General features: G+C 43.9%; 1 protein-coding gene across 3 annotated transcripts; it reads right to left on the reverse strand.

Moving 5' to 3' along the window:
• Positions 1 to 294: 294 nt before the first annotated feature.
• SUMO2 (small ubiquitin like modifier 2) lies at positions 295 to 7,764 on the reverse strand. 3 transcript variants are annotated; one of them, XM_075770631.1, is made up of 4 exons: positions 7,543 to 7,764; positions 5,722 to 5,853; positions 2,516 to 2,587; positions 295 to 953 (listed from the first exon to the last, which is right to left on the reverse strand). In XM_075770631.1, exons 1-4 carry the CDS (start codon positions 7,561 to 7,563, stop codon positions 891 to 893), a joined length of 288 nt encoding a protein of 95 aa, XP_075626746.1. In that variant the 5' UTR covers positions 7,564 to 7,764; the 3' UTR covers positions 295 to 890. The 3 variants fall into 3 exon arrangements, with proteins under 3 accessions (XP_075626746.1, XP_075626748.1, XP_075626747.1); XM_075770633.1 differs by lacking the exon at positions 295 to 953 and adding an exon at positions 1,307 to 1,367 and having other exon boundaries at positions 7,543 to 7,715; XM_075770632.1 differs by lacking the exon at positions 295 to 953 and adding an exon at positions 2,281 to 2,358 and having other exon boundaries at positions 7,543 to 7,715.
• Positions 7,765 to 11,670: the final 3,906 nt, after the last annotated feature.

Genomic DNA, 11,670 nt, shown 5'->3' on the forward strand with positions numbered 1-11,670 from the left:
AGGCATAAGTAGTCCAGTATTTTGCAGTCTGCCTAATCAAACATTTTTGGCTTAGCAGAACATACACACACACCCCAAAAAAATCAAAATAAGACAGAACTGACTTCTATTTCCAGTTCAATTACTGAGAGGTCTCAAGGAAGCCTTTCATTTTCCAACAGTCTCCTGACTGTAAAAGGGGGATTATGCTTACTTACCGCATAGAAAGCTGAGAACTGAGAAGCATAAAGTGCTGCGGAGAAAGAAATACAAGTGCTGAGTACTATTACTCCACAGAAAAATAAAGAAAACTGGTTATTTTAAACAAGAAGTTTATTTAAACAACAAGACGCTTTACTTGAAGGGAAAACTATCTAGGATTTTTTTTTTTTAAAGAGTAATTTACCCCTACTTAGACAGAGATTGCTCTACATGTAACAGCTACGTACAAAAAAGTTATAAAATTGTCCTTGGTTTTACAATGATAAAAGAAAAACATTGAAGTTATCCAATCAAACAAGGTATGCAAGGTTTTTGTTTTTAAACAGTGAGAGCAAAATAACTTACTGGAATATAAAGATAAAAGTAGAAGGAGCATGCCACTAACGGAGAAAGGGGCATTTTCACAGAACCAGTTTGTTTTCCCACCCCATCTCCATTAAATGTTGATCAAACCATACTATTGGCCATTTAGTTAAAAAAAATATGCATTATGTCTGTGCACATACACCAGTTACTTTATGTACAATAGAAGGAAAAAAAATCAGAGAGAGAAGAGAGAAAACTATACTGCAGTAGTCAGGATGTGGCTGAACCAAGTCTCATTTTTCTAATTGTGAATGTGTCGCCTGTGGGAGCACAGTTCTGAAGAGGAAAGTAGCAGGTTCTTTTTTTGTGTGTTTGTCTTTTTTTTAGTAAACTCCTCCTGTTTGCTGCTGGAACACATCAATTGTATCTTCATCCTCCATTTCCAACTAGAGCAGAAAAGAGAAAAAAGGCTTTCAACTCTTCCCGGGTATCTACTATAGGCTGGGTTATTCTTACATTTCCTATCTTCATGATTAGTTAACCAGACCAGCCCCGCTCCCCTCCATCATCATCATGTTGCACATTTAACCTACTTCACTGTAACTCAAAAGCAAAGAAATTGCATGAAAAAAAAAAGCCAGTTGGTAACTATTGTCCTGGAATGAATTCTAGTATGCAACTTCAGGGTGCACTGTATGACTCCTATGAAAAAGACCAGCATTCATAGTATTTTAATTCTGTTGCCTACTTTGCATTGCATCTTTTCTCCTATTTACTTCCTCAGTTTACCTTAGAATATTGCCACAATTCCACTTTGCTGCTGCTGCTGTTCAAATGTGCAAGTGGCTTCAGCTACAGCACTAAAGAAAGCAGACTGTAATTAAGGCCCCTAGCCCAACCAGGCAGTAAAACAGATCATCAGCAAGCACGTAAAAATTAAAACCACTTTATATTGTCAAGGATGTAACAAACTGCTAGTGAGGAACAGCAATCCTGTATTAATATAATTCTCTTTTTTCACCGTAAGTTTTACAGTTGATATTCCTGGGATGTTAATATTACCTACTGACAAAATCCGTACCAAGACTGAAGGAGTTGCTCTAACTAATGTAAGTTAGATTTCTAAACAGTCTCAATTTCTGCTGCAGGAAATCAAACTGGTCTATGCCATTTACCACAGCTATAAAAAGACTGATCCTTAGCTTCAGCATAACATGGATGGAGAGAAAAGCACCCTGTTGCCTCAATTATCAGTATTCCAAGTTAAAAAGTTGCATAGATTGTGGCCATAAGAGGCACATTCTTTGGAGCAACTGCTTAGAAAATACAGATCTACTATAAACCTTCTAAAAAACAAGAGTCCCTTATTTTGTAATGAGTAGTTCCAAAAAGCATTATCAAACTGTATCACTTGAAAAGGCTGATTAAACACAGCTACGTGGAGCAGTACAGAAAAATACTCAAGAGTCACAGTGAACCGTTCTGTTCTTGGAATGACCTTCGTTTTAACCAATTACAAACAGACAACTCAAACTTCACAGTATTCATTAAATTTATGCTGCTGAAACAGAGCTTCAAGTTACAAATAACAGAAAATTACTTTCGTATTAGAAATGCAAGTTTGCAAACACCCTGGCAAGCTTTTATTAAAAAATAAAATAAATAAAGCCATTGCTTCAGGAAAACCTGAACTCAACTTACCAATTCTCATCTCCGAGCCATGACTCAATAAAGTGACAGTTTTACAAGATTCACCATCTGTACACTGTACTTCATTTTCTTACTTGATTACTTACAGTGATACAGATTTAGTATTCGAAACACTAAATAAGTCTTAGATTCCATTTCCAATAATTCTAAACTTGTTTATATCAAAATAATGGTTAAAAAAAAAGATCAAGTTCTATCACTAATATATACAATTACGTAAGTATTTTATATGAAACAGAGCATCAACTCCTGCAGCAAATTTCAAATACAGTTCTTTAGTCTTGCTCCTGTTGTTTACCTGTGCAGGTGTGTCTGTTTCATTAATTGGCTGCCCATCGAACCGGAATCTGATTTGCCTCATTGACAACCCCTGGACAAAGAAAAGTAACACAACGGAAATTAAGTCTGGTGTAAAGGCATTCATTAGCTTTCCCTTGAACTTGTCACTGAAATTGCAGCACGATCACTAAAAGCCACCATTCATAATGCATGACATAGTTTTCGTACTCCCCTCGTGCACTGACTTTAAGGCATTTCACTACAAATCCCTGCAATCTGTTTTGTATTAAAAATTGCATTGTGTCCAATAACTACGAGAAGCAACAGTGCCCCCACTGACTGTAACTTAAACTAAAGCAATTTCTAGTACACAAGTCTCACCCCAAAGGCCAAGATTTTTATAGTGCTTTTTAATAATTCACTTAAAAATTAGATGCAACACTTCAGATAACAAATGTTAAACAGTAACATTCAATATTCCTTTTTGATCTTCCCCAAAAGCAAAGGTACTCTAAAAGATTTTTCCAGAAATGCAACCACCATCTATTAGTCTGCAGCAGCAAAGAGTAGCCAAAGGTAACTTTTTGACCTTGAGTTTCTATTAACAAGAAATCAATGGAACAAAGTTTTCCATGCACAGCTGGATCTTTCAAAAAAACTAAAGGAATCTTCTGCTTCCAGAAACTATGCAATATTATTTCGAACTAGCATTTCTACCACACAATGGTAATTTTGCTGACCTCTTCCATCCCCAGAAGACTACTTCTCATTCTCGCTTGAGCCGACAGATTCAAAAAGATAACTAAAGAGCAACACTCCCTTCTGCTAATAGCATAAACTTCAAATTCACAAGTTTAGTTTTCGAAGGTACTCTACAGCACACTGCATTCTGCAAAGGAAGATGAATGAAGTTTGAGGATACAACCAGCGCCAAGAACCTTGGTGTCTACTTCTTTCCCAGTTCTATCTACTCCCTCTCTAGTTTCTAAAAATACAGTAAGTCTAGTTGGTTTTGATGTAAATCCAACATATTGCATGGTGCTGCTCTGGCATCTCTGAATTAGAAAAAGAAGCCTTCATTCAGCCATGCAAGAGCCAACATAACATATAAAAGAAAACAACATAGTACTTATTTCTGAGAAGTTGATTTGTCAGAAAAAATATTTTCATGAAGAATATGAAAAACTTTTTGGTAAGACTTTATAGTTCACACCAAAATGCCTCCTCTAGCCTGACTAAGATTCTGTTCACTCAGAACATCACCTTGTTTAAGAAAACCATGTGGCTAAGTGTCATGGCAGCAACACATTTTTGTACAGCAACATTTGGTTTGAGCTGTTTTCTGCAATGTTGTGTTTCTTAAAATATATATTTCCTACTCCAAAAGTGTTGGTTTTTTGCAGGTTCCAGACAACTTTATGAGCTGAATAAATGCTAGCTGAAAAAATACTGAAAAAACTGTACCTTGGCAAGATTAGCATCCACAAAAAATTAAGTATGTTCCATAGATGATTTTTTCCCCACCTACAATAATCGCAAATAGTCTTGATCTTCTAATCATTCAAGGTCTAGTTACTTCCATTTTAGGTCTACTGCATGCAATACATGATTTTCATTCTTTAAAGCTGCTAAATTCTCTACTATACACAGCTTCCATCTCTCCAAAACTAAATCCAAAGTCCACAGCTTAAGGATTTTAAGATTGGGTGTGCCTAGTTAGGAACACAAACAAAACCTAACTTTTAGAGACACACAAAACAAATGCTTTGAAACAAAGTTTGAGAAGTAAGCACCTAAGAAATAAAATTTAAAGACAAGTCCATCTCCACAGAAATATCCTTTGGATACCTACTAGCTTAAAGCCGAAATCAGAAAAAATGTCTCCCCTTCTAAAGATTTTTTTTCTTCCCCTCCAATTACACCTGGGTGGGTGGTTGGTTGGTGTTTTTTTTGCTGGTTTTGTTAAAGCAGAGTAGAAATTTAGGTGAAAAGCTTTAGAATCTTTGTTTGTTTCTAAGTAACTGAAATATGAATGATACTTCTGAAATCATCTTTCCCATGACTTTACAGACAACTAACCAATCCTCAAACTCCCAAAAAGGCAGGTAACACTGCACTTTATGTTTGGAAAAAGCAATACAGTGATTTGCATAATATGAGTTTGTATGACAAAGGTAGTAAAAATGAGCTCACAGCTTCAAACATTCACTAATTTATCCCCAGAACACCCATACAAGAACATATTCATGTGTTCAGTACGAACTGATTTTCCCTGCTTTTATTTGTATCACCAACCTATTGTGGCAATGCGTAAACCAAAGAGGTTATACCACTCTATGAATTAGTTTGTTTTTCTTGGCGGTGAAAGAGTTACTTCAATATTTCATGCTGCTTTTATTGTATTTGATGGTATCATTGACTATTTGTGTCTAAAAAAAAGAACCTTCCCCAATTTCAAACCCTTTTGTAGAGATGGAACTTTTTAAAGGCAGACAGTCATTAAAAAGTCATGGACCACAGAGACAAAGTTTTCCTAATCAAAAGCTTCACAAGTGTTACACAGTACTACTCAGCACAGATGTTTTTAAAACTTGCAATAGCTGCCTGCAACCTAGTAGGGTGGCTGCACTTGCTGCTACACTAGCAAAATGGGGTTTTTTTGTCCCTCAGGATTAATTTGACAACTACACCACAAGAGAAAAAACCCCTCATCATTAAATGTACAAGCTCCTTCTTAAGCTAGACATTAGACACCTTTAAACCCTGAAATACTCATTGATATTCTCTCATCTCGATGCAATAATACTAAGCTAATAAATCAGAAGTCTATGACCAGACCAAGAAGTTACTCAGAGTTATAAAAATACCGCTGATTATCACTCAACTCTTTATCCTAAATTCATACTGCAGGTTCCTAACCCACCCTTTCCATACTGATATTTTTGAGTAGAATAACAGTTGCCTCCCAACAGCCTACACCTATAATGCAGATTTCACAAAGATAACAACCAATCTTTATTTTACCCGTTTCCTGTCACAACCCTGTCAGTCCAATCTATAACAGATCCTAAGAACAATATGCTTTCCTCAACACAATTAGTTTCTGTTAAGTCTTTATCATTTTGCATATTTACATAGTGTTAAGACTACCGTCTTCATCTATCTCTATGGAGATCACCTCTCCCCCAGACACCAGTTCTCCAGTTGATCATACAAGAACCATACCTGTCGTTCACAATAGGCTTTCATTAGTTTACTAAGTGGTGTATGCCTCTTAATCTTAAACTGCACCACAGACCCATCTTGCCCTGCCACCTTCAGATTAATGTGGTCATTGTTTTCAGTCTTCACTCCTTCCTGTTGAGGAAATAAAAGAAAAAAACAACACCTCAACACTTTTTTAAAAGGTATGAAACAAGAAGTTAACATTTTACCAAAATGCAACAGGTTGTTAAAAAGAAGGAAATAAATATATTATAGCTGTTTACCAACCTGAAACTTTGAATTAGAAAACAGAAGTCAGTACTTTTTATTTGAAAATAAAAAAGCCACATACAAAAAACCTGCCAAACTCTACTAATATTAATTGTAATTCTTGAGACTGGTTAACATGCAAAGTAGTAGTGTACACTTACTAGGCCACTTGTTTTACAACAAATTTTTTTTAAAAAAGAAGTTATTTCTATCAAGGGCACAATAATACACAACACTACAGCTTCCAATCAAAGGAATAAAGTTATTTATAACTATGATCTCAACCACTAGCAAGTCTCTTTCTTACTACATATCAAACTTTTTCAGATCAGTTGAGGTACTTCTGAAGAAAACTTCAAGATACTTTAAAGGACTGTGTTTGAAAAGGTGACAAAATCTGAGAACCACCAAGCTTTCTCCTTCAGAAAACGTTTAAGAAAAAACCCTCCTAAATAAGCAGTCCGAGCATCTTGCTTCCCTTAGAAGCCACACGCAGGAATTGCAGAGAACCAACTTTCAACTCTGTTGCTCGTGTGTCTGACCCAGAGTATCATGGGAGAGGCAATGGGAAGATCCCTTGCTACCCAGTTCCGAGGCAGCGCCCGCTCCCGAGGTGCCCAGCAGCGTTTTCATCTTTGTTTTCTTCAGGGGAAGCGTGGAGGGTGTCGGATGGCCCCGGCCGGGGTGCGGGTCCCCGCCATGTGACAGATCCCCGCACGCCGCCCTCCCAGGCCACGGCCCCGACGCACCGGCCTGGCGGCGTTTATTAATTTCTGGCGCCTTGGAACTCAGTTTAAAAATGGGGGGGGGGGAGGGGGAAAAAAATCAAGAAGAAAAAAAAAAAACCAGAACCGCGGCAGCGCGGCGTTCGCTGGCTGTGGGTTTTCGCGGTGGTTGTTTTTTTAACTCCTGCCGTTGAAAAGCGAAGCTCCACGCGGCTGCCCCCCGGGCCGCAGGAACCCCCCCCCGGGCGGCCCCTCCCGCGGCCGGGGGAGCCGGGGCGAGAGGCAGCACAAAAGGGGCAGGGAGCGATGTCCACCCGCCCCTCCCGCAGCGGAAAGGCCCCGGCGCGCTCCTGCCAGCACCGTATGGGAAGGGGCTGGCAAGTGCCCCAGCGAAAGGCTGGTTACGAGCGGGGATGCTGCGCCCGAGCCACTACCAGCCGCGCAGGGGAGGCCGGATCCGGCCCCGCGATGAGGAGGAAGGCAAACGGCAGCAACCGCCTCCGGACCTGCCTCTCTCCCTGAGGAGGGCGGGAAGGGAGCCCGGATTCGCCCCCCTCGGCCCCCCCCCCTTTCCCCGCCGCCCTCCCCGGGGATCCTCCGCCCGCCCCGGGAGGCTGCGGCCCCGGCCCCCCTCCCCCGGCGGGGCGGGAAGGCGGCCGCGGCCTGGGTGCGCAGGAAAATGGCGCGCAAAGCCGGCGCGGCGGAGCCGAAGCCGTTGGCTGGCCGGACCGGGGCCGGGGCTCGCGGCCGGGGCCTGGCCTCTCGCCGCCGCTGCCGCCTGAGGGACGAAGTGAGGCGGCGGGGGCGAGGGAGGGAGGCGGAGGGGGCGGGAGGGCGCCTGCCTCACCTTGGGCTTCTCGTCGGCCATGGCGAGTCAGCGATGTCCGGGCCACTCCGAGCGCCTCACAAAGGGGGGGAAGAAACGACCGAGCGCGGCGGAGAAGAGAGGAGAGAGAGAGAGGGGAAGGCGGGGGGGGGAAGGGAGCGCGCACGCACTGCCGCGGGGCCGCGCCTTGCCCCCGTGCGTGCGCGCGCCCGCCCCATCCGCCGGGCTCTCCCCCGCCCCCCCTCCGGCGCGGCCCCGCCGCCCATTGGACCCCGGCGGACGGGGGGGGGCGGGGACAGGGCGGGGGGAGACGGGGGGGGAGGAAGGAGCGCGCGCGCCCCGGCCGTTACATAACGCGGTGGCGGGAGGCGGAGCGTGCGCGCGCCCCGGCTGCTGCCCGCGCTGCGTGCGCGCGCCCCGCCCCGCCCGCCGGGCGCAGCGGGCCTCTGCCGTGCGGCGGGTATTGTCCTCCTCAAAATGGCCGCCGGGCCGCGGCGCCTCGCGCCACTCCCCACCGCCCGGGAAGGGTCCTCCGCCGCCTGCCCCGGCCCGGTCTCCTCAGCGCCCCCTCACCCAGGGGCCCTGCCTCCTTCCCGGGCCTGTCGGCACCTTTCCCTGACGCTCCCCCGCGGGTGAGCCCTCTGCCTCAGCCTCCTCTTGGGCCTCCTCAAACCTGACACGTTTTTCACCCCTACTCGTGGCCCTCGCTGTGTAACGGATGACACTGATGCAGGCTGTGAGGTGTGACGGCCATCTGCTGTGCCTCCAGAATCCCTGGCCTTCCCCCTGAGGAAGGTGAGGCGTGAGTTTGCCCTGAAACGTGTAGTTTTTGCAGAGGGAACCAAGACCCGCTGTGCCCCTTCTGATGCATCTGAAAAATGCATCTTGAATATTGCAGTTGCAGGCAAGATGTACTTACGTTCTTCAACAAGCTAAGGGCATGATGCAGCACCTCAAAAATTAAGAGGATATACTACTACTGATGCGATTCCTTCAAGTTCATTGCAATGGAGGGGAGGAGGAAATTCTCAGTAACTCCAGGGATTTCACCAAACAGGTTGTCACAGAAGTTTCTGAGCCTTTTTTCCATCAGCATTGCACCCACTGCCATCATTTGTCAACCATTTCTCTACAGCGCATAGGTGGAAAAAAAACCACCACAAAACTGACCCTTGGCAGTACTCCAGGGATGGATTTTCCAGGTGGGCATTAATCCACAGCGGGCCGCTCCGTGTGGTGAATATGCTCTGGATCACGACGCAGAAGCGGCCATATGGTCGCACGCACCCTCTGCTCTTGGCATGACAAAATCTAGGCCTGTGTATAACGTATCTCCTGCACCATTTCGGAGAAGTTACAAGACAGAATTTGTCCAGAATAAACCACTCAAGTAGTGAAATATCAGCTGAAGAGAAACTTAACTTACAAGCAAATACAGACTGCTTCTCACTGTGGATTCTGATCCCCCTCCTCTGCCTTTTGTCACATCACATCCCAGTACCTCCCTTCCAAGCGCGGACTCATGGGCAGTGTTTTTGGTTTATTGCAATTATCTGGAAATTGAAGACGATGACAGGAAGCTGAACCTTTACCCAAGTCCACAGCTAAACAAATAACAGAGCTGCAACCCTACCTGAGGCAGTGGACGGTCCGCACAGGCCCCGAGCTTCTCCACAAAGCACAGGTGGTGAAGTCTTTAACAACTCCTTGTAGACTAGGCTCCCGTATATTGTAAAATTTTCCCTCTGCTTCTGTGCTCTGAAAGATTAAATCTCATCTCAAATTTCATAGAACCTTTTGGTTTTAGTATTTTACTCCTTCTCAAGAGTCTTTATGAGTCCGTTCTATTGAAATCAGAGGCACTGGAAGAGCTCAGTCTGACCCAGGAAGGCAACTGAGATGCCGTTTTAAATTGTCTCTGAGACTCAAACTGATACTCCTTTGAGCTGTAGTTTCCACTCCTACCCATGTAATTTTCCTTGATTTATCATCAAAAGACTGTTCCAATTAGTCTATCCTGCCTGTTTTCCCTACATTTAATTACTCATGTTATTATTTTTCTATTTCTTTAAGCTACTGGGAGGCAAGAAGCACCTGTGGCTAGAGAAAACAGCATGCTTCTGTACAACCCCCCCTTGCGTAGTCTGGTGGTGTTTATCAGTCTCCTACAATCTCCCTATACCTTTTATTTTAGCTGTGAAGAGCAACGGGCAACATCATTTGGACCTTGTGAAGTTCATTATCACCACTAAGAAGCAGGACTATACCTGAGAAGAAGGAAATAAAGCATCTTAAACCCCACTGTATTCTTCTACCGTGTACAGGGCTTTTTTAAGCGAGACTCAAAACACACACGGCACTTCACAGAACAAAAGACAAGTGCCATTTCCCCAAGGACCTTAAGTTCTATTTTTAGAAATGATGCAGCATCACAGAGAAGCTGACAGCTATGAGTAACGACGTCACAAGACTGATGTTGATCGATGGTCCTGTTTTATTTTGCTCTCGCCATTTCTTACCCCTCCCTTTTTGAAGATCTCTGTGCTGCAGGTCCAGGAGGAGGATTTGTTTGGGAGGTCAAGGCCCTGAGAGTGGCACGGAAGAACTGAATGCAGGAACAGCGTTGAGACATACAAATAGAACAAATGTGCTTAAAAGGAGCCATGAAAATATGCTAGATTTTATGAGAATGTATGTGATTTTGTTACCACTGCAGAAGTTTTATGTGCTCAAAAAATCTGAAAACTGTTTCAGCTGTACCACCGCTAGTCTCACCACTGATTACACAGATTCCCAATCACAGAGCAGGTTTCTACAAATCTCATATTTATGTAGCTTTTCTTCTTATACAGTAAGAGAGGAAACTCACGCCATGCAGGAGATCCAGTGGAGCTAATAAGCAAAGTGCTAAAACCCACCAAGGTAACTGGCTAGACGGCAGCACTCGGAGTGAGCAGCAGGGGAGAAGCCACACTGGGAACTACAAAGGACCCAGTCCTGCAGGGTCCAGGCTGCAGCAGAGAGGGGCGAAGGCAAAGCTTTTTGTCTCTCTCAGCTCCTCCTCTTCGATGCATGGAGTTGAAGGGAAGTGAATGGAGAAGCGTCACAATGAAAATTCCAGAGAAATTCCGTCTCTGGGAAAAAAAAGTTCCACGTGTTGTTTCCTAAAATATTTTCATGCCTTGTTTTATTCTTGTACAGTGGTTTTATAGGGAAGAAATATGACATACCTAGATCTCACAGAGCTCTTGGGCTTAATTCTCCACCCTCTTCTGAAGAGGACAAGGAATATGTGCGTTCAACATACATTCCCTTTCACACTGAGGTTTTAAGACATTAGGATTTTTAGGACATTAAGACAGCTACAAGCAGAGTACCACAAGTGTGTGCTACTGCACATTAGCAAGCATAAGCCTACAAAAGCAACTCCAGCCCCCTAAAACTGAGTGTTACTTTGCAATTAGTTCAATGCAAGAATAGAAAGCAGTTGTTTGAAGGTGTAAGCAAGTGAGTAGGGCTGAAGCTGCCTTCTCAGCCTGGACTCTGAAGGTCTGAGTGGCTTGTTCAGGCTTTGCTCTTTATTAATACTAGTTTAGCACCAGGAATGGAAAATACCTTTTGCCTGGGGCACTGCCTGTTCTTTGCCTTCCCCGTTCATGATGCCTATCTATACCTCTGTTCCCCAAGTCATGAAGTAGCTTCCAAACCTCCTATTTTGCAACTTAGTAATTCCCCTCCTCATCAAGCCTTGATTTTTTTGCTCTTTTGTTGGTTGGGGGTTTTTTTATGTGTTTCTTTCTTTTTTTCTTCCTGACTGGAAAAAAGTGAGTTTCTCTTCACCTTTGCCAGCCTCGCTGGACCCAGAGCCTGTACTCCAAAACCTTTTTGAGCAATATGAAGTTCCATGCCGACACCGTGGTTCCCAAGTCTGCTTAATTACATGGACTGGAGAAAGGTGTGCAGGAAGGTCTCCCTTCTAGATATGTGCAGACCTCCAGCCAATGTTCAGAGGAGAACTACGAAATGTCAGGTTTTCATACTCAAATTCATCTTTCCCAAGATGAGTTCCTCAGGAACCAGCCACCCTCCTTATCAATTCAAGAGCATCAGACGCTGCAGATAGGTAAAGCCACTTACACTTTTAGCAAG

This window comes from Balearica regulorum, chromosome 18, assembly GCF_011004875.1.
Source record: "Balearica regulorum gibbericeps isolate bBalReg1 chromosome 18, bBalReg1.pri, whole genome shotgun sequence".
NCBI lineage: Eukaryota > Metazoa > Chordata > Aves > Gruiformes > Gruidae > Balearica > Balearica regulorum.

Coding starts and splice junctions, on each gene's coding strand:
- SUMO2 (XM_075770631.1), bottom strand. CDS start 7,563: ATGGCCGACGAGAAGCCCAAG. Junction 5,854..7,542: donor TGGCCGACGAGAAGCCCAAG/GTGAGGCAGGCG, acceptor TTTCCTCAACAG/GAAGGAGTGAAGACTGAAAA. Junction 2,588..5,721: donor AAGCCTATTGTGAACGACAG/GTATGGTTCTTG, acceptor TTCTTTGTCCAG/GGGTTGTCAATGAGGCAAAT.